This window comes from Meles meles, chromosome 5 (genome assembly GCF_922984935.1).
Source record: "Meles meles chromosome 5, mMelMel3.1 paternal haplotype, whole genome shotgun sequence".
Lineage (NCBI taxonomy): Eukaryota > Metazoa > Chordata > Mammalia > Carnivora > Mustelidae > Meles > Meles meles.
The window spans coordinates 31,527,820-31,554,685 of NC_060070.1; the positions used below are offsets into that span (position 1 = coordinate 31,527,820).

Here is a 26,866-nt window from a genome sequence, read left to right on the forward strand (position 1 = left end):
GGGAGCCCTGATAGCCGGTGGCCATCTGGAGAGCTTCCAGCGACAGCTCTCATTTTCCCAGAGCTGTTGTCCCTGATTTCACAGATGAGGAAACAAGCTCAGAGACACTGGGCGAGTGCCACTGGAGACTGGAGCCCAGCTCCTGGCATTCCAAGTCCTGTCTCTTTCTGTTAACTTCCTGCTGTCCCCATCATAAGGCAGAAAGTGACAAAATGATCCTGGATGTGGGGATAGAACTAATTCTTTTCAGGTTTATCTCTCAAAATGGATGACAGCGGGTCCCTTCCAGAACCTTTTATACTAGAATGGTCTTAGATGCTCCAGACCCTGCCCTTTGCTCTGGCTAACCCCAACTCAGTCGCTCACCATAGAGGGTAGGGCTGTTTCCCACACTGTGGGTCTGGATTTGCTGAGACCTCTAAGGAAGATAATAAAGAATCTAACTTACTAACAAGAAAAAAATCCTTCTACTCTACTTAAAAACAAACAAACAAATCTTTGGATAAAGTTCAATCTTTTTTTTTTTTTTTAAGATTTTATTTATTTATTTGAGAGAGAGAGAGCATGAGAGGGAGAAGGTCCGAGGGAGAAACAGACTCCCCGCAGAGCTGGGAGCCCAATGTGGGACTCGATCCCAGGACTCCAGGATCATGACCTGAGCTGAAGGCAGTGGCCTAACCCACCGAGCCACCCAGGCGCCCAAGTTCAATCTTTTTAAGTGTGTTTAATTAGAACAGTATTTTTTTTTAAAGATTTTATTTATTTATTTGACAGACAGAGATCACAAGTAGGCAGAGAAGCAGACAGAGAGAGTGGGGGGGGGGGCAGACAGCAGGCTCCCTGCTGAGCAGAGAGCCTGATGCAGGGACCCTGGGATCATGACCTGAGCTAAGGCAGAGGCTTTAACCCACTGAGCCACCCAGGTGCCCCTAATTAGAACAGTATTAAATGTCTTTTTAAACATATAAAGAGAATAAACTCCTCGCTCCTTTCAGAAGCTTCCTCCATACCATTCCAGACCTATTCCTGCATATTTACACATATGTGGTGTGTAAGTGTACATCTGGAGGCTCTTCTCTTCCTATATCATTCCGCACCTTGCTTTTTTCACTTAACAGTGGCCTCTGGAGAGCTTTATGTAGATAGGTTGCTTGATTTCATGTGGCACAGACATTTAAAGTTTAGATGGACCATGGTCCAGAACCCATTCCCCTACAGGTGGGTATTTGGGTTAGTTCCATCTTTCACTATTACAGTTCTGTGGTGAAATCCCTTTACACACAACCACGCACATGAGCAAGTATCTCCAGAGGATAAATTGCTAAAAATGAAACATTGTTGGAACAAAGCATTTATACATTTGCAATTTTTATGAACAATGTTAAATCATCCCCCCCCCCACCCGGAAGGCTGAACTGACTTTTTGGTCGACTCTTCCATCTTCTTTTCTCTTTCTCTCTTGTTAACTTTCGGTTCTCATCCTATACTCTGGGTCGCTTTTACCTGATGTACTAACTTCAACCCTGAAGGCTTCCTTCTCCCTCTTTCTCTCTCACGTAACTCATCAGAAAGCTCCATTGGACTGACCTTCAACTATGTCCACAATTCAGCCCCTTCTCGCTGTCTCCCCTGCGGTCACCTGGTGGAAGGCACCGGCAGCTCTGCCCTGGATCCCTGCAGTAGCCGCGCACACATCTCCTTGCTTCTGTCCCTGCCTCCTTCAAACTGTCTTCGGCACAGCAAGCAGAGTGATCCCGTTAAAACCAAGTCAGATTTTTGCGCCTCACTGTTCCACAGCCCGTCATAGCTCTTGCTTCACTCAGAGTGAAGTCCTCACAATGGCCCTGGAGCCCCCCATAATCTGCCCCTCTTGTCTCTTCTCCTCTATTCTCCCTCTCCCTGCTCTGCTCTGCTCCAGACTCTGACCTTCCTGCTATTCCATGAACACGGCAGGTGTCCCCCACCTTGGGGTCTTTGCTCTAGCAGTCCGCTCCCCCCAGACGTCAGCTTGAATAACTCCTTCTTCAAGTGGGCTTCTGTTGCCCCTTTGCCACGAAGCCACCTGCACTCTTATTTAATACTGCTAAGGTCCCCTTCCAGTGTTCTGCACCCTTGGCTCCTTTTTATTTTCCCACAGCACATAGAACCTTCTTACCTACAAAGTAACTTTTTTATTATGTTCATTGTCGGTCTCCCCTCATCTGCATGTGCCACATGGATGGGGATCTTTGCTGTTTTGTTCATCAAAAAAATCCAGAGTACACAGAGCAGTACCTGGGACACACGAGATGCTAAATAAATATCAGTGGAATTGGAATTACCATTCCTTCTCCTGTTGCAATTATGAAACAGCTTCACAGAGCTGTGGTTTCAACATGGAGACATTCCCTAGTGGGTGATGTTGTCCTTACAGCTTTTTGAAAATACATTTCAAAATGGAAAAATTGGACCTCTTCAAATTTTAAAGCTTTTGCTATGTGGAAGATCCTGGGAAAGGGATGAAAAGACAATTTCAGAAAAAAATGTATTTGCAAATCATATATACAAGAAAGGGCTTGCATATATAGAGTACATAAAAAACTCTCAAAGCACCACAGTGGGAAAAAAAGCATCCAGTTGGAAAATGCACAGAGGACATGAACAAACATTTCCTCAAAGGGGATAGAGAGATAGCACATAGCATATGATAAGTTGTTCACCATCATTAACCGCTGGGGAGATGCAAATTAACAGCGTAAAGATATCAGACCTCTCATAACGGCTAGAGCAGAACAAAATGATAACACCCAGTGCTGGCAAGGATCTGGAGAAACTGCATCACTCACACACTGTTGGTGGGAAGGTAAAATAGTACATTCACTCTAGAAAACAGTTTGGCAGTTTCTTCTAAAACCTAAAAGTAGGATTCCACACAACTCAGCAATTGTATCCTTGACCATCTGTCTGTGAAAAATAAAAACATATAACTATAGGAAACAAACCAAGGGTTACTAGAGCGGAGGTGGGTGGGGAATGGGGTTACTGGGTGATGGGCATGTAGGAGGGCACTTGATGGACTGAGCACTGAGTATTATACGCAACTGATGAATCACTAAATTCTACCCCTGAAAGTAGTAATGCACTATATGTTAACTAAATTGAATTTAAACAAATAAATAAATGTTTAAAAATTTTAAAGACCCATAAGGTTACACAAAAATTTATATGCAAATGTTCGTAATGGCTTTATACATATATCCAGAGAACTGGAAGCCACCAAAATGCCCTTCAGCAGATGAATGGTTAAATAAACTATGGTATCTCCAATCCACAGAATATTATTCAACAATGAGAAGGAATGAACTAGTGAAGTATATAACCACTTGGATGAACCTTAAGCATCTTATGCGGGAGTCAAAGAGCCTGTCTCAAAGGTTACATATTATATGAGTCTCTGCATAAAACATTCTGAAATAAAATAATAGAGACAGAAAGGTTAGTAGTTGCCAAGGTTTAGGCATGGGGCAGGGAATAAAGGATAGGTGTGGCTGTAAAATGTAACATGAGGAAAGCTTGTTGTGATGTTCTAACTTTGTATCTTAATTGTGGTGATGGTTACACTAAGCTATGGCATGTGACAAACCTGCAAATAGCCATGCACGCATACACATGCACGCACGCGAGGGTGTATATAATGGCAGAAGCCTGCGTAAGTTCTGTGGATTGTACCCATGTTAATTTCCTGGTGTCGGTATGTACTATAGTTAGTTATACGAGATGTTAGCATCGGAGCAGGCTGTGTGACAAGCACACCAGACTTCCCTGTACATTTCTTTGCAACTTCCTGTAAATCTGTAATTATTAAGAAAAGTTTCAAGAATAAATCCAGGCTCACTCGTAAGCACCCCCTCCTTCCGCCTAGAGATGTTTCTGCTTCCTTGATTTCATAGAGATATTTGCCCCCTGGGTTACTCTTTTTATTTTCAATATGTACTTTTACTTGGTCTTTTTCAAAAAGTTGGAATCGCTTTTCAAGTAAAGTCTGGAAATAGTTAATTGGGGAACAATAACCTTGTGTGATTCTGGGGAAGCTACTCAGCTCTCTGTTCTTCAGCCTTCCCTCTGGAAACTTGGAGAAATGTCATCTGTCTCCTTCCTCACAGAATGCTGAGGATTACAAATTCACAGAGGCTCCAATGAACTCCTTCCATGCAGAAATAGAGCAAATGAGAATTCGGTGAGCCTCCCCTCTCCTGAGCGCCTTGTACATTCTACTCACTGCACAGGTTCTTCTAGCACCCCGTCTCACTGGTCAGATTTCGATTCATTCTAGAAAGATATTAAGGTTCTCTGAAAGCTACTGCATCACTGACTACTGGATCACTGATAGTTAATACTATTATTAAATGGTATGGACCTAGTATGTTTCTATCCTTCCTCAAATTCCCAATTAGTCAGGGGAGCCTAGGTGGCTCAGTCCATTAGTATCTGCCTTTGGTCTCTGGGTTCTGGGATCGAGTCCATATCAGGCTTCCTGCTCAGCAAGGAGTCTGCTTCTCCCTCTCTCTTTGTGCCTTTCCCTCCCCTGTCTATGCTCTTCCCCTCTCAAATAAGTGAGTAAAATCTTTTTAAAAAATTTTTACTTATTCGAGAAAGAGCAAGCAAGAGAGAGAGCTTGGTGGGGGAAGGAGAGGGAGAAGCAGAGGCCCTGCTGAGAAGGGAGCCAGCCACAGGGCTTGATCCCAGGACCCTAGGATCATGACCTGAGTCAAAGGCAGATGCTTAACTGACTGAATCACCCATGTGCCCCAATAAAAAAAAGCTTAAAAAAAATTTCCTATTACTCAAAACAATTGTGATATTTTGAAAGTCAGTTTAAAAAAATGCATGATGGAGCACTGGGTGTTGTGCAAAAACAATGAATACTGTTACGCTGAAAAAATAAATAAATTTTAAAAAAATTAAAAAATTAAAAAAAATGCATGACTGATTAGTAAATACAGTTTTAAAATAAATAAATTCAGCTATTTTAAAGTATTCCCCCCAGAATTTGATGGATAGATTTTTCAAACCATTTTGTGCATGCCGATGTCAACTTTTTTGTCAAATTCTCCTTTCCGTGCATCCCACCTGGACATAGATCTCTCTTTCTTCATCCCAGTTACAGTCTTGTTTCACTCGCCCACTTTCTCTGGAACATGCCCGCACTAAATAAATTTGCTGTGTCATTTCTGGTCTTACAGTCCCCTGGGATAAAGTGTAACTTGCCGGTCCCTCCCTAACCACTCAAGCCCCTACATGATTATTTATAATGTATCATGATAAACCTTCCTTGACGTGTGTTGCACAAGCCTAGAACCCACAAGGAGGGGAGTGTGGGCAGGGTGCGTTCTCCACCATAGAGTGCTCTTGTGCAACTTAGGAAAAGGTACCATCTGTGGGTAGGATAAGGAACTGCATGCTGGCTCCATTTCAGTCCTGGTCTATCTGGGCACGGCACAGCAGCCTAGCTGGACCCAGAAGCTTTGGAGCAAGTTCAAGAGCACAGGCTCAGTTTCTCCTCTGTACTGACTCCATCATTGTCTGTCAGTGTTTCTAAGAGCAATCTTTTGACACTTTTGTGACACATTTCTCCCTCAGTCCCAGCAAAAATTATCATGAGGTTTTACCAACCCATTCTTTTCGGGGATAGTGGTGCCAATACTCTTCGGGAAGTCAACAGATCACGCAGTTCCAGGACAAGCTCCGACTATTCTGGTTTTCTTTAATGAGGAAGGGGACCCTCTGGCTACACTTGTCCCCAGTTAGTCTTCCTTCCTCCAGAACAGTGGTCTGTGACTCGCAGCCCAACAAGCCTGACCTGCCTTCTCCAGGCCTGATACCCATGGTCTCTTGAATTGAATGAGAACATCTGACTCTCAGTGTCAATTTGCGGTGGGACACACTTCCCCCACACTATGTGAGATCAGCTCTGGACACGTCTCACTTGGTGCTCATCTCTGTCAGCTAGTCTGAAAATTGGAACCCGGAACCTTTGACAAGTCACCGGCCACATCATGGTTACAGGTGGTGACATAGGGCTGCTGCTGCTGCTGCTTATTCATGAAACCGGAGGTTCAGGCTCCGTGTCTGAGATGTAAACTAGGGAAAACCCCACATAAAGCACCAGTGTTGGACAGAATATCACATAGACAATTTCCAACAGAAATGCCAGTTATTAGAAGTCATGTGGAGTCAGGAGTTGCCATGGAATCCATTTGTTTCTAAACCAGCTCCTCCTGCTGGAATAGTTTCTGATTATCATGTCTTATGGTAGGGAAAGGGGCACAGGGAGAGATGGAAGGCGAGAGGGAGTCATCTGATATCAAACTCTGTGTTATCATTCTCATACATTCGAGCCCTAAAAGGAGTAAGAAATTAAAATGTGTAAGGAGAATTAACACCAGTTGGAACACACACGTATGCTGCTGTCTGGTTTGGAGTGAAAGAAAAAAAAAAATCACGTTGCCATCCTGGCTTCGTTTCTGGGACTTGTGATTATTCAGGGAGAATACACAATGGCTTGTCATATGACATTTATCTTCACAAACAAGTTATCAGATCTCCAGGAGTGAAAATAAATTTCAAAGCAGATCTAAGCCACCACAGGCTGCACATTTGCAGTACACTTGTTTTCTCCTACGTATGACTTTATTTAGATTCTTAACGAGACCATTAGAGCGTTTCCTCCTGTGAAACTGCTGCCAGGACCAATCTATCCCCTATTTCCTCGGAGTTATTTGTTTAAATCATGAGAAGTGATTGGCTGGCCTATGTTAATGCTTGAGTTGTTTTTTGTGGGAAAGTCCCCATGTGTTTATAGGTAAAACACAAAAACAGGTTGATCAGATATCAACTTGGGATGACTGAATTTCAAAACATACAGAATCCATAAATTAACCACTATTTTAACATATGTACAATGTAATTGATTATAATTAGTCAGGAGATCTGTTAGATGAAGACACATTAAAATTATATTTGCATATTTATCTTCTATGTTTTGCATGAAAGAGTACTAAATGTTTCATAGGAGGAAAAAAAAAAATGTTAGAAGCTTGAGCCTGTATATCTCTGCCAGGGGTTCAAGAAACACTCATCTTCATTAAGGGTCAAGTCCCAGCTTCTCTTGCCCCAGGACCTCGACTCACTCTAGAGCCAAGAGGGTCCCACCTTCAAATGTTTCTGGACAATTCACAGGAAGGAAACTCAGAAGGCCCTCGGGGTATGAAAAGATATTCAACTTCCATAATTAGAGAAGAACAAAAGTAGACTGATTTTTTTCACCTATCAGGAAAAAAAGAGAGAGAGAGGGAGAGAGAGAGAGAGAAAAGTTACAATGTACTTCATTCACTGCAAGGCTGGAAACCAGTCACCCTCTCACATTGCTAGTGGGAGCGTCAACTGCACAGCTCCTGCGGAGGGCAGTTTGTCCCTGTCTGCTGGGGCTACCAATCTACCTACCCTTGATCTAGCAACTCCACTTTGGGGAATCGGCCCTGTGGTTGTGTTTGTACACAGGTAAATGACACCTGTGCAGTTTATTCGTTGCTGCATTGTTTGCAATAGCAACGATGGGAAATGATCAAAATGCCCTCAATGAATGACAGGTTAAAGAAATTATACGGATATAATATATTCTTAAAATGGACTGCCATACAGATGTTTAAGAAAGGGAGATATAAATAAGTTTTATGGAAGTTGAAAATATCTAGGTGCAGAACGATATATAAAAGATCGATCTTAATGTTTGCTTAAATATGCATAAGCAACTCTAGAAGATAATAAAAATCTAAAGAGCTGTATAGCAGCAGACACCGACTGGTAGGCCAAAGGTACACTCACTTGGTTTGCATAACATTTTAAAATTGGATTTCACTTAATAATCTGATATCCAAGTAAGGGTAAATGCGAAGCTGGCCAGGTGTTAAGAAATGGTGCTGATAACCTGTTCATTTTTCCCACTCAGTTTTTTAGGATACTACCTCGTACATAACTAAAGCAAGGTGGAGGGACTCTGCCGTGGGAGCACGGATGAGCCAGCCAGTTTCATAGTAGGAGTAGAGTGGTGGCTCATAGAGAGAAAGCCTCATCCCAAACCTCTCTCTAGGTTTCCTAAAGAGGCTTAGGAGCCACAGCTGGGAAGAGGCACACGCAGCCTCCTCATCCTCCCCGATGTGCCCAAGAACAGCAACTGACTTATCCATTTGTCACAGTTGGCACGTGCATGGCGCCCATGATAGTTTTAGAGGTTAATGGGATGTTTTAATGTTAATTTCTTTTACAATCAGAAAAAAAGATAAATATGAGAATAATGAATATATGATAATGAAATCAGCCTGAATGACACAGTTTGTAAAATATAATCTTGAATTATGTTATGGAGGAAAGGACCCGTAAAAACATGACAGAAGTGCCCAGGGACTGACAAGTCATAATGTCCTAAGGGCCCTGCACAGGAGGGAGCACTTGCCACTTGGGGAGAGGCCTAGACCTCACTGACCCAATGGGTATCTGCAGGGCCTGCTCCTGCAGGGACAGCCCTCTGTACCAGTGCTACACACATCTTGGGCCCTTTATGTTTAAAGTACTCTGGCACAATTAGGGAATGGTTTCTGTGACAAAAGAAGAACAAAAGCTTATCTGCTATTTTTCCAACATGCCCTACTCCTGATTGATTGACCCAAACCCTTTGGATTTCTTCTCTGTAGCCCAGCTAGAATCCTGGAACCCTGGAACCTTCTGGGGATGCCCTGAGCACTTCCTTGCCCTTCTGAGACCAAAGTCCCCACTGAAGTGTGGCCTGGCTGGGTTCCTAGGCCTCCTTGCCTTCATCTTGAGGCCATTATCTCAGGATCTTTCCTAAGGAGGCAAACTAATGACCTAGCTTCAGGGACCCCATTCTATCACAGCTATGAGCCTGACACCTGGACCTCAAATAGACAGTCATATCATTTTATACCATATGCCCAAGGTCCCACTTGGCACAAGTCTATCACTTTCCCTTCCAGTCTTCTCCTCCAAAAACAAGCTAAGAAAAAGCAAACTGAGGCCATGGATCTCACCCGTGAACTTGTTAGAAAAGCAAATTATTGGGTCCCAGCCCAGCTTTGCTGAATCGTAAACTCTGAGAGACCAGCAATATGTATTTTAACAGGCCCTCCAAGCAATTCCCATGCAAGCTGAAGTTCTGAAACCACGGAGTTAGGAGCAAGGGTGCCCAGATTTTTGAGGGTAGATTTCCATGTCCCTGGGGCCCAGAGACGATGACGACGGTGGGTTTCAGGAATGTGCCCCAAATGCCAAAGGCACTTGGTCCAGGGCCCAGGCGAACATAAACGTACTTCCTGGGATCTGGGTTGATGTCAGAAGGAGGATAGGCGAAGGCAAGCACTTTTTTGAGACTCCAGACGCAGGACCTGACTCAGCGACTTCTGTGGGGCGGCGCCCCGGCCTACGCCCTGGCGTCCCTGAGCCAGCCCCCACTCTCACTGTACGGTGGGAGTACGGAGGCGCCCCTCCCTCTGAGGTCGTTCTCATTACTACTCCTTCAGCTTTAAGAGCTACTTTGTCTTTGGGCCACCCTCTCTCCCCTCCCGCAATTTACGGAATGTCAACTCCAGGGCTCAACAGGATTTCCAGTTTCTAAATCGGAGCAGGGTCCGAAAGTCCTTATTTTAAAGCCACATTCTACCACCACCTCCCACCAGCAGGTGACCCTGACGTTCCGCCCCCCGCTGGAAGCTGGTCATTTGTTATAGAGATCAGTCTCACGAGAACGCCTTGCCCACTCCTCCTAGACCGTGCAGGGCTAAGGGTTCCTCTTTAGGCGTTCCTGGTACAGTCCCGGGGTTCATAGGTGCCAGGGAATAGACACCAAGTTGGGGCTCCGAGAAGGGGAAAACTCTCCAGAAGCCTAATTCAAAAGTTCTCAAAGCCAGGGGAGGGTGAAACACATGCCCTCTAGGTCCACGCAGTTCTGATGCCCCTCACCCTTTTGGAGGCCACTGACCCCATTTCGTCTCCTTAAGGCCACCCGCTCTCCAGCCCGGCCTGGGATCCTCTCCTGAGGTGCAAAAGAGCATGTTTTGGTCTGAAAATCAGAAACCGATTTAGGAATCAAAGTGTCTCTCAACCCAAAGTCACAAACCAACGTTCATCATCAGCTTTTGAACATTTTGGTCGTGCTCTTGTGCCCAGCGATGCTGAAACACACACACACACCATCACCAGCTAAAAATAATAACAACAACAAAGTGTAAAAAATGCTGGCACCCTTAAGAGACAGACAGCCCCCTGCTCCTGTCCACAGAATGCACATCATCAGCGCTTTCCGGCTACTGTTAATGTTTGAATAATTCATTTCTTTTAAAGTGTGCACAGTTTAAGAAGTACTCTTGTTTCTCTGTGATCAATTCAAGATTGTATTAGACTATGGTTTCAAAATCTGGTTAGAAAATATTATCCAGATTACTTAGAAAAACTACATAAAATTCACCACTCTCATTTTTCAGGTTGGTGCCTTTCTTTTTCTTTCTTTCTTCCCCTCTTCCTTCCTTTCTCTCTCTTTCTCCCTTATATTCCCTCCCTCTCTCCTTTTCTTTCTTTCTTTTCCTTCCTTCCTTCTCTCTTTCTCTTTCTTTCTTTTTTAATGTGTACTCACTGAAGCTAATTTTTTGGACATTTCAATGGTCAATTCAGTTAGGCAACCTCAGAAGTAGTGTCTCAGAAAGGACTGTTTTGTTTTGCATAAAATCTCACACTTTACAAAACATCCTGATCAAACAAGTGATATATACCATAAATTTTAAAAAATTAAATATGGCTATTTTTTGGAGTTTCCTTCTATTCTTTGTTTTCTAGCCGACTTGTCTCATCAGGTTGAATTTTTTTTTTTAAGATTTTATTTACTTATTTGACAGAGAGAGATATCACAAGTAGGCAGAGAGACAGGCAGAGAGAGAGGAGGAAGCAGGTTCCCCACTGAGCAGAGAGCCCCATGCTGGGCTCCATCCCAGGACCCTGCGATCATGACCTGAGCCAAAGGCAGAGGCTTTAACCCACTGAGCCACCCAGGCGCCCCTCAGGTTGAAGTTTTAAGGAGCTCTTTTTTGCTCCTCAACATCAGACTGTCTAAATGTGATAATAAAATGAGGCTACAGCAGGATTCACTTATGTACACGGAAGAAGAAAAATGTTAGTATTTCCTTAGACATCAATATTTCCCTAGATAAATTCTTCTCAGTGGTAGGGAGTGAACATCTGGGTATAACATACTGAGATATTCAGGTGACCATCTTCGGATGTTGCATCTTGATTACTAATAAGTGTATCATTCATCCTGACCTTGGCCACTGAGCAAAACCCGTGCCTGTGTGCTTTGTACAAACGTGTACATGTGATGTGGAAGCGAGCAAAAGCACACGTATGCGTTCCCAGTAGTCTGTAAAAACAAAACAAAACAAAAAGTGTGTTATGGGATCGAAGAAGAGGAGACAGAAATCACTCTAGTTTTGCTAAGATGTTCAAGCAGCTGGGCACAGAGAGGAGTTACCAGAAGGTAGGAGAGAAGTCTCTGCCCGAGCACGGTCAGCATCGCTGTGCGCGTAAGTCGGGACCGATATGCTGAAACCCAACCCCGTAGTGTGCACCCGAATTCCGCTTAGCGTTCTGGTTCTCTTCCAACCCAGAGGTTTAGCTTCCTCAGTCTGGACTTTGCCTGGTGTTGGGAGGGGTCCGGCGGCCCTCAGATCCCCCTCCTTTTAGTCCCGGGAGCGCGCCGCGCGCGGGACTCCGCACGCACAGGAGCGTTGGTTCTCAGATCCGCCGCAGCGGGAGCCTTGGGAGCCCGCACGTCGTAGTGTCCGAACCGGCTAACGGTGGGCTCCGTGCGGGCAGCCTCTGGGGTCGCTTTCGTGGTAGAAGCGACTCCCAGGGGTACAATTTTGCTGTTTGCCCTCCTGGGCCTAGGGAAGGAGGAAGGTGTTTGTTTACAAACAGGCTCCGGTTTCTTCCCGCTTTAGGAAATCGTTCCTGCGTTGCATGGACAGTGCCCCAGGGCCAGAGGTACTCGCAAAGGAGACAGCGGCCTAGACGCTCTTAGGATTCTGGTCTGGTGTTGGTGGGTCACATGCACCCATTTCTTTCTTTCCTGGGCTTTCCCTCTTAACTTTTTGTCAAAGAGATGGGTAGGACTAGCTTCTCAAACTCAAGAAATAAATTTAAAATTTCTCCCGCTAGAGGGGAACGCAAATTCTCAGAACACGTGGGAGGCACCGGAGGTTGTGGTTCACGCCCCTCGCTGGCCTGATGCTCTGGCAGGGCCCGCGGGCGGGGTCGCCGGAAGGGTGCGAGGCCGGGTCCCTGCACCCGGGCGGGGGAGGGCATGCAGGAGCCGCATTCCGGCTTCAGACTAGGTTCAAAGATTAGAAAAACAGGTGTTACGTCGCCATGCTAATTCACTCACTCGGTAAACGCGGCTCAGACAGTTGTGTGCGGAGGACTTAGCGAGGGGGCCGTCCCCACAAGGCCGTGCATTCACTTTGTTTATTAAACAGCTACTCGGTTCATCGACTACTGAGCTTCACTGGGACGCAAGAACAGCACGCTGGGCCCCCCAGGATGTCATCTCTGGTGTGAAGACCTACCCACTCATTTTGCCCATTTTCCTTCTGAAAGGAAAATACTACCTTTCTTCCGGTGAAACGCTCTGTTGTATGGGGAGCAGAGCACCTCCTGACGCCCCAGGGTGTCTCTGTCATAGGGCAAGGGTTTCGGACTCTAATGAAGCACTAACACACCTGCACGTCATTGAAGGAGAGGTAGGGTTTAAGTAACCACTGACTTAACAGAAATTCTTTCCAGAGCAAAGTCGGGATAGAAAACTGCTTAACTCTTATTTGCCGTTGCTGCGCCCTTATACACATCTCTCCTAGTATCCTTACTCCTTTGGAGTGTAGCCCTTGGAGGTTGGAACCCTCCCAGGGCCAGATCTCTAAGCGGCCACAGACTCTGGAGAAATGACTCCTTCTAGATTAGAGCCCATTAGCCAGATTCCAGTTTGAAACACGTATAAAATCTATATGTTCCGTTTTGTCTTATTCTTTCTATCCAGACCATTCACCTCTTCTTGCCAGGTGCTTCCCAGATGTGTAAATATCCCCCAGAAAGCTCCCGTTGTCGTTCTGCGAGCTTACTGCCATCGGGCGGCAAGGAGGTGGCAGATGTCTGCATTTTTGAACAAACACTCTTCAAGTTGCTCGGAATATCAGAAAAATGGCACAACCCCTCTTCAGAGTGTATGTTTTCTCGTCGGCAATTATCGCCACAAAGGAGAGGATGAGTGCAACATCACTGGCGTTCTTCCTGTGTTTTACCGCCGCTGAAACACCTGCCTCCGAGTGTACGTCCAGAAGAATCGTGGTCACCAGCAGCACCAAAAAACAAGCGGGGAATCGCCTTTGTAGGGAGTGATTCCAAGTAGTAGTAATTATTTTGGGGGCAAGTCAGCTTTCCCCAGTTGCTAGCTGTCGTCTTTCTTCAGATGACAGAAAAAAAGCAATTCAAATCACAGGGTGTCTTAATTTGTCAGCGAGAGTGCTTACAAGCGTTTGTTTAAGTGGGTCCTGTTGGGGGAACTGTGAATGTTGTAAATTTATTGATGCAGAATGCATCCTTTCGTAAGGACTTGGGTTTCCGGAAACAAAACCCAACAAAAAAGTCTTCACTCACCTTTAAGCTGACAGATTGTTGTGAGGTAACTATGTATCAATCACTCTAACTCTATTTTGTGCTGAAATACTAACGTCTTTTCCTCTAGACTCCCCTATCTGCCCCCCTCAAGACAACCCCGCGGCTGAGCTGTCCACCGTGAACAAATCAGCCCCCAAACTCGAGCCATTTCGAAAGACTCTCCTCTTTGGGATTAATTTAAAGACAGGCATATCTATCTATCTATCATCTATCTATCATCTATTATCTATCTATCTATCTATCTATCTATCTATCTATCTATCTATCTATCATCTTCTCCCGCGATGAATTCTGTGTCGCTGTGGTTTCAGAGAAACGTGAAAGAGAAAGCGCAACACCGGCCAGTGCAAGCAGTGGGCCCCGCCACTTGCCAATGGGAATGGCGCGGCCGCGAACTCGGCCTTTGGGCCACTCGCGCCCGCAGTCTGGGCGACTCCAGCCTCGTCGCCAGGAGCCCCAGTCCCCCGGCTCGACCTCTGCGGCCTCTAGCCGCAGCCCGTCGCTTTCGGACGCGCGGGGCACAGCGGGGACAGCACTCGGGACTGGGTGCGTAGCCACTCGACCCCGGGAGAGCGGGGAAGCGAGGGTCCTGCACATCACCCGCGAGGCCCCTGGAGGCCGGGAGCAGCGGCCGCTGACGGGCATTGCGGACACCCGTGTCCAGGGCTCATCAGGAGCGCGGCAGCCACGCGGGTAGCGGAGAGGCGAGCCAGGAGCCGGGGCGCGCAGGAGGTGGTTCGGGTCGTGCTCGCGTCACTCAGCCCGGCCGGCCAATGAGCGCCTCTTCCCGCGGCAGGCCGAGCCAATTGGACGCGCGGAAGTTTGTGAGTGGCATTAAGGCAGGGCGGGAGAGAGGGAGCCCGGGAGTGAAGTTGAAGCTAAACCCCGTGAGCTATAAAGAAGTTACAGGGGGGCGTTTTCGGCTTCCAATTAGGAATAATACTGGCTTCGTAGCAACTACCAAGGAGGAGGATTCTAAAACCACCTCACCCGTCCCAAAGCCTGCATCCCCCCCCTTCTCCCACGCACCCCTCCCCCAATTCATGACCGAGAAAAGAAAAGGGAGCCAGGACGCGCTCCGCTCCTCTCTGCCGGTGCGAAGCCGAGAGGCCGGCGCAGTTGGATGGTAGGCATGAGTACAATTAAGCGGTGGGCGCCTCTGCACCCTTTGCCGCCGGCGGGGACTGAAGGTAGGTGAAGCGAAGACACCTTGGGCCCGCCCAGAGGCACCCGCAGCTCCGCGGCGGACCGGGAGAGGCCGGTACGCCTCCCACCGCCCCCCTCCCCGTGCCTGCGAGGGGCTGTCATGAATGTGCCACCTGTTAACCTGGCGCTGCCGTGCCCGGCGTGTTGCCGCCCCCGCTGGGCAGAGAGAGCCCTGGGTCGCCTTGGGAGTCCCGAGGGACTTGATGCGTAAGTGCCACTTTTTGTGGAATCCCTGAGAGTTGAGACCCAAGTTAGAGAGATAGCCAAATTCCAGATCTGCCCAACTGGGGGGCCGGAAAGGCGGCCTGAGCACTGTGGAGGAATTCTGATTTCTGAAACCCTGCTTTCTGGGACGTGCGACTGGCCTGGGCGCGGGCACGGGGACCGGCGACTGAGGGTCTTCTAGTGTCTTCAAAAATATGCATTTTGTTATTTGGGCAACTTCCCAGGGGACTGGAGAATGTGGTTGGCATGGATGAGGGAATGCGGGCATTATTTGCAGGGGGGCTCAGTCTCGCCGCGGATTCCTCCATATCTTAAACAAACAAACAAACAAACAAACACACACACACACACATACGCACAAACAAACACGGAGCCTGGAGAGGCGCGCTAAGGCGCGCTAAGGCCCTTTCCGGTCGTTTTTCGGAATTCGGGGAGTGTATGGGTGATTGCGGAGCTGCAGACCCCTTACGCTCTGATGCTGTTGTCTTCACAGTGGCCTGAAAGAGTTGTCCGGCGTCCCTGTGCTTCCCAAGTTCTTCCCAAAGGAGCTCGGAGCCGCCTCAAATGCCTCGGGACTGAACAGCAAACGTCGGGGATAATTATGTCGATTTTTTGGGGACCGGGTTTTGCCGCGCCGAACAGAAGAAAAGGCTGGCTTCTCAGGGGTCCCGCCGGCATTTGATACCCAGAGACTCCTAGGATTGTCCAGATTGCCGTGGATCAACAACTTTCCTACATTCGCGTCCCCTATTTTGAAAGAAAATAATTTTCTCTTCGCTGCATTGGTCTTTCACTGACATCAGTACACTGAAGCAAAGACTTCCGGCTCTTCATTCAAAGTAGGCTTTATGTTTTTGCCAATATGATCTCTAATTGAGAGTTTATTTTTGCTTTTGGATGAATCTGTGGAGCTTATGTTGTAAGAAGAAAGGGAGAACGAGACACAATGAAAGAGAAGTCCAAAAATGCTGCCCGGACTAGGAGGGAGAAGGAAAACAGTGAATTTTATGAACTGGCTAAATTACTGCCTTTGCCCTCGGCTATCACCTCGCAGCTGGACAAAGCATCCATAATCAGGCTCACCACCAGCTATCTCAAAATGAGAGTTGTGTTCCCAGAAGGTAAGTGACTCTGCCCAGATGGAATTTCAAAGGCAGAAGGGGTAGAGGTTTGCCAGTGAGTGAGCCTACACCACTGAACAGAGGAGTGCATTCACACATACGTACACACTCTCTGCAAAGGGAAGTTTAGCGTGGCTGCTTGACTCAGGACCTCTCTGAACTTAGATTCCTATTGCCTTTTTGTGGCTCTTTCTACTTCCGCATTAATACTTTCTCTCCCATCCATCGGATGTGTTTGGTTGGGATGCAGCCCAACAGTGCTTTTGTCAACACTTCGGATACTGAGCTTGACTGAAAGTACAAGTAATCCAAACATGACTGACTGACTTTCTTTCTTTCTTTTTTCCTTTCTTTCTTTAATTCCTCTTGTTAGAATTGTATCTAGCAGAAGGCAGGAACATTGCCAAATTCTTGTATTTTTGCTACATATAGATAGACCCATGTACATGGAGCTAGCTAAGTTAGATAATAATTTCTAAGTTTATAATTCTACAGAAGAGAAGCAGGCATATTTAGGAACAAATTTGTCCTGAATTTACCCAGTCTCTTGCTTGCTTATAGCAAATTTATTCTGAGTTTTTGAGACACTCACAGATTCTGAAACTAACTCTGGGGCTTCATGATTTGCAACTCTGAGTTTGGTATATATAATCTCTGAGATAATAGGCTAGGATCCAAATACTTAAGGTTGAATCAAGAAGACTAGCCCGCTTGGAAACTATCTTCTAGGAGGCAGGTTGGCAAATGGGTCCTGGGAAAATTGTCCTTTAAGGCCTAGAAGGAAGAACAGCTGAGCTGGTCATGATTTAAAACATGTATTTAGATGATCAAGATTCACTGTGTGGGAATAGAGCACCCTTCAAAGAACACTGTCCTGTATAAAATCATATATACTCACTAGGAAAAGAATACTTCTCTCTTCCATCTCCCCATCCTTTCCTTTACCCACATTCAAATAATATGTACAGATTTTAAAAATATTTTAGATGTATCTTTGCTAGAGGAGAGAGATTGGGAAATATAAAGGAGAGAATACAAAACAAACAAAAAATTCCAAGAGAAAGAACCCTGTTTATTTACAAACCAGAATGTCTTATTTGACCTGCAGAGGTTTTTGTTATTGTTGATTTTGGGTGTTTGGGGTCTATTGTTTTCTTTTAAGGAAATGGGAAGGAAATAGCCATTATCGGGCTTGGAGTTTCACTTTGTTTGATCTTGACTAGAAGTTATTATCTGAATCAAAATCTCGAAAAACATGTCGACAAATTAGTCAGGGGCACTAGAGGAAAACTTTCAAATTATAGTTCAGTTTTACCGGATAACTACAAGTAGTGTCATAGTTGTTTTGTCTTAAAGCAGTTCTTTGAACAGTCTCACTTGACCCTGGAAACCACGGGAGGAGAGGAATCAAAACCTAAAGTTCCTGAAAAGTTAAAAAAAAAAAAAAGAAAAAGAAAAAAGAAAAAAAAAAGAAAGAAAGAAAGAAAGAAAAAGAAAGAAAGGGGGCACTTATATAGTAAAAACCATATTTCCCATTCAAACTGTGCTTAGAATTGCTGGTGGGGAAAGTACTATTATGCTACACTGCCTTCTGTTTTTTTGTTTTTTGTTTTTTAAAGAGATCTCGTTGTCTTTTATATTGTCAGCGCCTACTTTATAAAAATAAAGCTATTGCGAACTCGGCTGGCCGCGCTGTTCCTAACAGGATTATTAGCAGTGATTTGTCAGCCCCTGTGGTCTCAGTGGGCTCCCTTTCTGCGTGATTTCTAGCGAGTCTCGTCAATTATCAGTGCCGATGTGGCTCGCTGTTTGATCAGAAGAAGCATATGGTGCTGCTTGTGGGGCTCCGGGTAATCGCGGGAGAAAAAGAATAGGGGATCGGCGTTCCCGGGCGGGCGCAGAAAGAGGGCTGGGGGCGCCCGTCTTTGTCGTGCAGATCCCTGGCTGGCGCGGCCGGGAGGGTTTCGGGCTGGTTTGTGTTGTTTTGGTTTTGTTTTCTAAGAGCGCAAGCTGCCTTAAGTGCTAACTTCACAAATTATAAATCGCGTGATAAATAGGAGGAACAGAAAGTAAACTCTGTTAGCCAACTTATTTTTAAAGAGAGCACTGGCGAGGACTCCCTCTGGGGTCCCCTTGGTGGCCGCGCAGATCCCCTGTGGTTACTTTAAGGTGACTGTGCTTTCTGCAGCCCCCTCACCTTCTTCCGGAGCCCGGGGCCCCTCCCCTCTCCCTTCTCCTGCGGACTAGTGTGAGTTTATGGGGAGGAGGGGATGGACGATGTGTGAACTCTGGGCACATCATTTATTTCTCCAGCTACTGTTGAGCTCATAACTCACTGGCAGTCTCCACCGGTGAGTTGGACAGGGTCATCCGAACAGCTGGCTCCTAGAGATAAGGTTTTAATTTTGAGGATAGATCAGCTTCAAAAATCCAAAACCCAGACACAGCCCTTTAAAATATTAAACGATAACAACACCCCCCTCTTCCCCAAAATCCCAACATCTTTCAAAGGAGAGGAATAATCACAAGCGGCAAAACCAGGCACAACCTGCAGAGGGTGCTAGATTTGGGTTCAGCTATGCAGTGAAGACAGCGAGTTGACAAGACCGGGTCCATGGCAGTGGGGGAAACTGGGTGCTTTCTGTGGAAGTAACCCTTTTTTAGTAACGAGAAATGGAAAGAATTTGAAGATGTAGTTCATGTTTACATCTATCTTGATCCCATTCCAGAACATATAGGTCTTACATTTTTTTCTAAAAATAGAGTAAAAGAGCTATTTCATCATGGTAAGCATTCTGTCACATATAACATAGGGATTTTGCAAGGTATATAATCTGAAATAATTATAAATCTGATGACATCTCAGTTATAGGCACAACAATGACTATAAAACTCCACTGTTTTGGTTCAGATTACATGTCATCTACAGTACTTATTAATATCAAAAGACTTAAATCAACAGAAATCTTTCCATACTCATATTTGAAAAAATAAACAAATTCTTAAAATATAGTTAATCCCCCATCATTAAGTATAGTTCCTACCTCCCCCAGGTTCCTGCAGATTCCTTGTCTAGGGGCAAACTGCAGCTTTCACTTATCTGAGTGGATAAAATTGAGCTCTTGAAAGAAAAACGAGAGATTGAGAACATAGGAACAGGATATGGGTGACTGGAATAACTAAGAATAAAGCAATAGATCAGCGGCTTCATACTTTTAAAAAAACGCAGGAAAGATTACTGTGAAATCATTAAAACTGCGTATCTCCCATTGGCAGCATATTCCATTCTGAAATAACCTTGCAAAGAAAAAACTTGAGAAATGTATGTCTTTAGTGTTACCAAAGCTAGAAAAGTGGGATAAAAAAGAAAGATGGTGTGCTTTTGTGTGCAAAATAAGACAAATTCAACTAAAAAGACATATCTATTTGTTATCCAGATATAATACAGTTTTGGCTGGGGGTGTAGTGGCTTGCTGAACAATCTTTGAAAGGATTAGACATGTTTTCAAATCTATAGCCATTGGGAATCTTGGTAACATCACACTACCATTTCATTGTAAAGATGTCTTGGGAAAATAAAAATAATCACAGAATTGAAATTAGTAACTGTGCAGGATTGGGAGTCTCAAAGGCTGGAAGGACAAGGATGATTAAACAAACCTCCACAGACCCTTTCTATAATATTCACCTCAAGATTGAAATCCTTAATCGCCTTATAATTTTTTGAGGCCCAGAACTGAAAGAGAAAAAGAGGCCCCATTTCCCACGTGGATGGGTGATTTAAGGCTGTTTTTCTTGCTGCTCGGGGAAATGATTGAGCATTAGGTTTCCATGTTTATTTTCTTACAGAAGTTTTTCTCATTTAAAAGCCTTTAAGCCCAGTTTACGCTCCACGCTGGTTTTCTCTGTTTAATTCCAGTTTTGATGTTGACTTAAAATGTAGAGTGCAGAACTAAACTCCGTACAGAGCATTTGCAAGGCAGATTTATGTGCTAGAAATTGTAGATCAGATCAATGAAAAATATATTTTTTTTTCTTTAAAAGGAGCGGTCACTAATAAAAACAATCACAACAACAAAACAGGGCATTATAAGCTATAGCAAGTTGCTTTTAAGCAGGGCACAATCACACTCCTGAAGCTAAAATCACACTAAATTTCCAGAGGACAAATATGATTTCTAGGGGAGTTATTTTTCAAACCTGGGGGAAATCTCGGCAGCTTGGAGCTTTTGCAGACACAAAAGTGGACACAATTCGAGCTCACGGATTCTGGCTGCATTTCTCTATGTCGGCCCAGGTATTTCTCAAGAGAATGAGGTTTGGAGCCAACTAACACCTTATGATGTTAGCTGTCCACCCATTGCTGGTCTCTGATTCATGGAATTTTAAATTCTCCGTGGGCGGAGGACAACCCTCAAGTATTTAGCAAGGGGGCTGCTACTTAGTACTAAAACATTGTTCGAGAAGTGCAGAGCAAACTTTCTGCATGGAGTCCCCATCCGGGAGGCGGTCCGGCTCCGAGTCGCTCTACCTCGGTGGCTCGGGACAGACCGGAGACAGAGACCTTGTAGAAACCTCTGCCGCGCTCGGGTACGCAACGAAGCACGCAACGGGGAGAAGCCTGTTATGCTGCTACTCGAAGGCCAGGTTGGGGCGGTGAGGCCCATTCTTTCCCGGCCGCGGGGGGCCGCAGCCGAGGGGGCGCCAGCTGGAATCTCCGCATGGTCCAGACCAGGTCTCTGCCCTCCAAGGTTCGAGGACGTTCCAGCTCGCCTGCCCAAGCAGAGGCCGGGCCGGTGCGGGCGTGCTCCCTCCGTCATTCGTGCTGCCTGGGCCACTGCCCCAAGGTCGGTCTGTTGTTTAAACCTGAAGTCGAGATCCTGCCGGAGCGGACCGTAGTGCGGCGGTCGAGTCCGGCCGCAAAATGGAACACAAGCCGGACACGCCTGAACAGCGGGGCAACCCCGTCCGCCCACCCGCGCCTGCCTTTGGGGCGATGGCATTGCCCCTCCCGGCCACTTTTGAAAACCTGGAGCCCTGGGGAGACACCACTTGACGTTTTTCAGTGTCACGCAGGCACTGTTGTCAACCCCGCGTGCATTTTCGTCCCACAGTTTAGTTGAGACTAGCCTGAAACCCTTTAGCTCCTGTTCTCTTCACGGCAGCCTATGACGCGGAAGACCAGCTTTGCTGGCCGGCTCCATCCAAACTTGGAAGCCCTAGCTCCAGGGCCAGAGCGCAGCAAGGGTGCAGAGACAATCAATGCTGTGACCGTCAGTCTCCACCCCAGATTTATAACTAACATTAGTGGATTCCCCGGGCGCGGCCAGGGGTCTCAGAGGCGCGCAGGGGAGAGCAGGGCACTCACTGCCAAGGCGGATTGCAGAACACAGAGGGGGGTTTGGGACACACAGGGTAGTGTCCAGGCTGCTGCGCGGGACAAAGCCCAGCCGGCGCTGCTATCCTCGCCCTCAGGAGGTCGGCCACACCCGCCAGGTGGCCGGAGGGGGCCTCGAGCCCGCAGGGGCACCGCGCCGGAGGGTTGAGGGTGGGTATGCCTAGACGCAGGAAGCAGCCTTCTATCCAGTGACCGCTCCTGGAGGTCTAAGGACTTGTCTAAGGGCCCCCAATATCCATCCCTCTCTTCCTCAGTGAGCACAGCTTCTGAGGCCCCCAAAGCCCTAATAGGAAGACCGCTAAGTTGCTGGACAGGGGTGGTGGAAGGAGTCCAGGTGGCTGAGACAAGTCCCTCTGGGATCCCACGTTAGGAGCTGTGTCCGGAAGGGCTTTTCCCACTTCAATCACCAAGTTGTGGTCAGATCCTGGGACAGCTCTTCCAGTCCCCTTCCCACTCCCATATTGCCTAAAAGGTATATCGGGATCTGTCAGTCAGATGAAGCTTTCTGGGAACTACTATAAGGAGGACACGTTTCTATTGAGATATAGTTTATTTATTAAAGAAAAGGGGAAAAGAACAGTAGACCAAGCTCTTCTCTTCCTCCTCTTCCTGTCTGAGTGAAGGAGGCAGTGATGCCAGGTCTGTAATCTATATTTTGTCAAGGGTATGAAATTCATTCCGAAGGAAAAGCTCGATCAATTTATTTTTGCTGCTTGTAATAACACAGCTGGATGATGCTTTGAGCTCACGCTAGACTGGGGCTCATCATTCATTCGCCAAGAACGGGCCTAAATTGTGCCTGTGGGATTAGGTCAATTTTAGTGGATCTACTTCGCCTCATTTGGTTACTAATTGGTTTCTTGTTTTATAAATCGAAATCTCATTTTCAGGAAATTACAAAACCCGTGCAGTCAGTCCATTGAGGTAATCCTTGGGTCAGGGGGTATTTAAATGGAAATGCCTCAACCGAGCACTGAGGGTAAGAGTGAAACTTCGCCCCGGGTTTTCACATGAAATGTGAGCTAGCCCTTTAGATCCATAATAGATACATCCCTTCTAATACTACTTATGTAAATATGATAAACCAGACTTTAAGGAAAGAGTGGGGAGGGGAGAAGCAAAATTTATCTGCTAAGGTTAATGTGGCATATCTTGGAAATCTTCCAAAATAGATTATGTTTTCCTTTGTCTTCGGCCACTTTAGCTGGGGAAAATCCTTTTGTCTAAAACCCGATTTAGTTATCGCCTCCCTCGCAGAGCTCCTTTTCTCCTTTGCAAAAACCCCGTTCCCTCGGCCTCACCGAATTACAAGAGAATCTTTAGATCTTGTTCCCACTGTAATCCTGCCGCAAAGGGAGCTGGTTTCCTCCTCATTTTAAACAGACAATCAAAGGATTTGTGAATTTTCTGCGGTAGGTCAAGTGCAGAAACGAAATCTCAGCTTACCCCCCTCGCCAACTGAAATTGGGTGCGGGAGCGGGTCACCGCTGGCTGGAGGTGAGGGGGTCCGGGGAGAGGGGTCTCTGGCCCACTGCAGGATTTTCGGGAGGCCGAACCCTTGACCCGGGGCTTCAGAAGGTGTCCTGGGAAGGCTGAAGGGCGAGCTCAGCCCTAGGATTAGGTCAGGAAAGCCTGGCAGGGAGAGGAGGGCAGCCAGTGCCTTATAAAACATTAACCCAGACAAAACCGTGTGGCGGCGATTTCAACCGCAAACATAGAGAAGGCAATGCTCCGTGAAAGCAAAAGGTTCCCTAAAAGGTGTGGGGGTAGGGGCAGGAGAGGGCGAGGGAGGCCCCTGTTAACCTGCGCCTGGCCAGCTGTTTAGTAACCTGCGGGGAAGTCTTATTTTCCCCTCATAGGCGCATACTAATGAGGCCGCAACCCGAGACAACAAACAGCAGAGGCTGGCGCTGGGGTTCGGAACCAGTACTTAACCCCGAGCCCAGCTCGGGGATTTTCAAATGATTCGGGTCGGGAGGCCGTTCCCGTGCTGCTTCCAGCCGACTTGGGAGAACTTCACAATTTTAGAATAGAGACGTTTGCTGGCCCCAAGCGCAGGCTTCGCACCCTTCCAGAAGACCAGATTCCAGACGCGAGGAGGCCTCTGCCTGCTCCCAGGGCGCCGGGAGCGCCCGGGCCCTTCTCCCCCGCACAGCTTGGTGCTTCCAGGCCTCTGCCGGCCCGGGCGCCGAGCAGCCAGCACCACCAGCAGGTTTCCTTTCCCTTTCCCCCAGTTTGGCCTCCTCAACCAACAACCCCCACCTCCCTTTCCGCCACTTTCGGGTGGGTGTGTGAGCAACGAGGAGAAAAATGAACGCGTCGGGCCGGAAACCAGGCAGGATAGCTTGGCCGAGACCCAAGGAGCGAAGGGAAGGTGACACGGCGAAGGGGTGGGTATAGGTGGCTGTGGCGGAGGCTCTCCTAAACAGTCCAGGAGGACCCTAGCATCTGGGCAGTGGTGTCACTCCAGGGAGGGAAACTGGGGCGGGCTAAAGAGGCGGGAGGGATTGACAAGAGGCGAGGGAGGGAGAGGAGTCCCGCGGCGGCGGGTGGGGAGCTTCAGTGTTTGCAGAGCGGTGGGGAAATCGTTAGATTTATTTAGATGTGCAAACACCCAGAAAGACCCGATTCGAGCTTAAGGGGCGCTCCTGGTTACTCGTTACCAGGGTTTTGATCGCTTGCTGAGGAAGCAGCTCCTGGCCAACACATTTTAAGAGTCCAACTCCATGTTTTACTCGGAAAGATCCGCCCTCACCCCCATATTACAATGTGAGTGTGTCTGTCACTGTGGACTTCCTGGTGATTTGTATTTTAATGCAGTAAATCAGTAAATCACCCCTCTTTTTGTCATGTTAAACCTTGTTTATTGGTGGAAGAATAAAAGAGTTTAACTACCAAGTTAAATTAATTTCAGCAGCAACACTGTTAAAAAAAAAATTACCTGTAAGTAGTTACAGGTAGTATAACCTCTGTCTCAAGTTTCCTCTGCCTTATTTTTTTTTTCATTTTCTTTCTGCAAACAGGTACTATAGCAGATTCCGTATTAATTTTTTAAAACATCAGCCATGGGTATCCAGAGAATTGTCTTTTTTAGGCATCATCGACGAAATGATTTCTGGCAAAGCCTGGAAAGATCTTAACGTGGTAGCCTCAAGGAGAGAAAGGGGCTGTCTTTGTTAATAGATGGTGCCTGGGAAGTAGAGAAACTGAATGAATGATTGTCTATATCCAATAGGGAACAGGAAATATTGCTTAAGACGGTATAAGCACTTGAAAGTAACTTCAAAAAAGCGTATACTTTTTTTTTTTTTTTTTAAAGGCAAGGTTAGGATGTGTAAATCGAGGACAGGCACAGGGTGGGGAGGAGGAGATGCAGAGGAAGAAGGATTGTTCAGGGATGTTGATGCCGGAAACCATCCGCAAGCAAACGGATTTCTACGGAGGGAGTAGAAGTCAGGGCGCTAGGGGAGGAAAACGGCCGGAGAGCCTGTCAGCCAATGAGAAAGCCCACCAAGGGCCAGCTGGACCTGGCTCGAAGCCTCAGGTATTCGCTCCTGGCACTTGCTGGATGTGCGGTCGCCCTCTGCCTCCTGATAAGGAAGATGATGACACTTTGGGAGAGAAATAGTGTCCCTCACCCCCCTAACCACACTAGTGAACCCATGCAAAAGTTAACCGCGGGGGTTCGGTGTCGGCCCCTTCTCGACACAGGCGGTCCTCAAATTCAGCCACTTGGGGTACTGCCTGGAGGGGCGCTCAGCCAGGGCTCTGCCCCCCTGAGAAACCAGCGCCGGTCCGGGAAGGGGAGTCTGACCTCGACGCAGTCCTTTATAAGTGGAGAGGGCGGGGCCGAAATTTACCCGCTTGCATCCTAGGCCGTCCTGGTGCCGGCGATCTCTGGGGCCATAGGGTCGTGCGTACGAACTTGGGGGTGTGACAATAACCGAGAGGTTAGACTCAAATTGCTAGCCAGGTCGGAGTCCCATCGCTAAAGGTTGTCTCTTTGTCTCTACAGGGCTCGGCGAGGCGTGGGGCCACTCGAGTCGCACCAGCCCTTTGGACAACGTGGGCAGAGAACTGGGCTCCCATTTGCTCCAGGTAGCAGCGCGTCAGCACATAGGCTTTGAGGGCTCAGGTGCCTGGCCCCGCACCGGGCTTGATCTTTAGGGAAATGGGGTGGGTCCCAGACGTGGCCTTCTTGCAGTCCCTACTGCTCCTTACAAAATTAAAACGTTGAGCTCTTAACCTCATTGAGTGAGGATGGCACCTCTCCAGGCAGAGAGGGAGGCAAGGTGACAATGAGCACGCTAGGTTTAGAAGGGAGTCCCTCAAGGTCCCAAACCAGGATGACTGAACCGAGGGAGGTGGCCATTTGACACCATTCGGCCGAAAGAACTGAGCACGCTGGGCCACGCTGCAAAACCACCAGAAATGAAGGATTTACACAGGCATAGCGGGAATCTGGTAGAAATGCCCATCAGTGCTTTGAGTCCACACATTCCAGGTCCAGCTGCGTCTCCAACTCTTTCCTCTCCTCCCTGTAGCTTTCGGGCTCCCTCCTCTCTCTCCATGAGCTCTCACCCCAGGCCAGCCCAACCCACATACAGACCCTGCCTACACACATACAGCTCCCCAGGTAATGAGTTTACTTAATGTGGAGGCGCCCATTACAGCGTTGTTTGCAGTGTACACCGTTTTAAATTGCCCGTTGCCCATTTAAGTCGCATAGCAAATATTTAAAATAGCAAAACTCCCGGTGGCATTTTTAGGCTTGACACTTGTCTCCCATCCTCCACCCCCTTATCATTATCCATGTCCTCCGCCAGCTCCTCATGTGGGAGCCTCAGACCTAAATAGCACGGTGAGACTCTGAGCGGCTTCTTCCCCCTGGGCCGGGCAGGACCAGCATCTCATGTCTTCCCCTGTCCCGCTGCTACTCCGTCCCCCCCTCAGTCCTGGAGACCAAAGAGATCCTAGTGCCACAGAGCACAGAAAGGCCAGTGTAAGCATTCCCTCACAGGCCTGGCCTCCAACCCTCTGAATTAAACAGAAAGGCAGCGTCCCTCTCTTTTCTCAGAGACAACTTCGTCAGTTGTTGCTCAACAACACACTCCTGCCATCTTTCCATGCTCCCCTCTAATGTCCC

General features: G+C 47.2%; 1 protein-coding gene across 1 annotated transcript in view; it reads left to right on the forward strand.

The window, feature by feature from the left end:
* Positions 1-14,941: 14,941 nt before the first annotated feature.
* The window catches only part of SIM1 (SIM bHLH transcription factor 1), a 68,474-nt gene continuing 56,549 nt past the window's right edge, over positions 14,942-26,866 (forward strand). Inside the window, exons 1-3 of the mRNA XM_046005599.1 lie at positions 14,942-14,960; positions 15,695-16,322; positions 25,736-25,818. Coding sequence (XP_045861555.1) covers positions 16,148-16,322; positions 25,736-25,818 — 258 coding nt within the window. The 5' untranslated portion in view covers positions 14,942-14,960; positions 15,695-16,147. The remainder of the gene's footprint in view (positions 14,961-15,694; positions 16,323-25,735; positions 25,819-26,866) is intronic.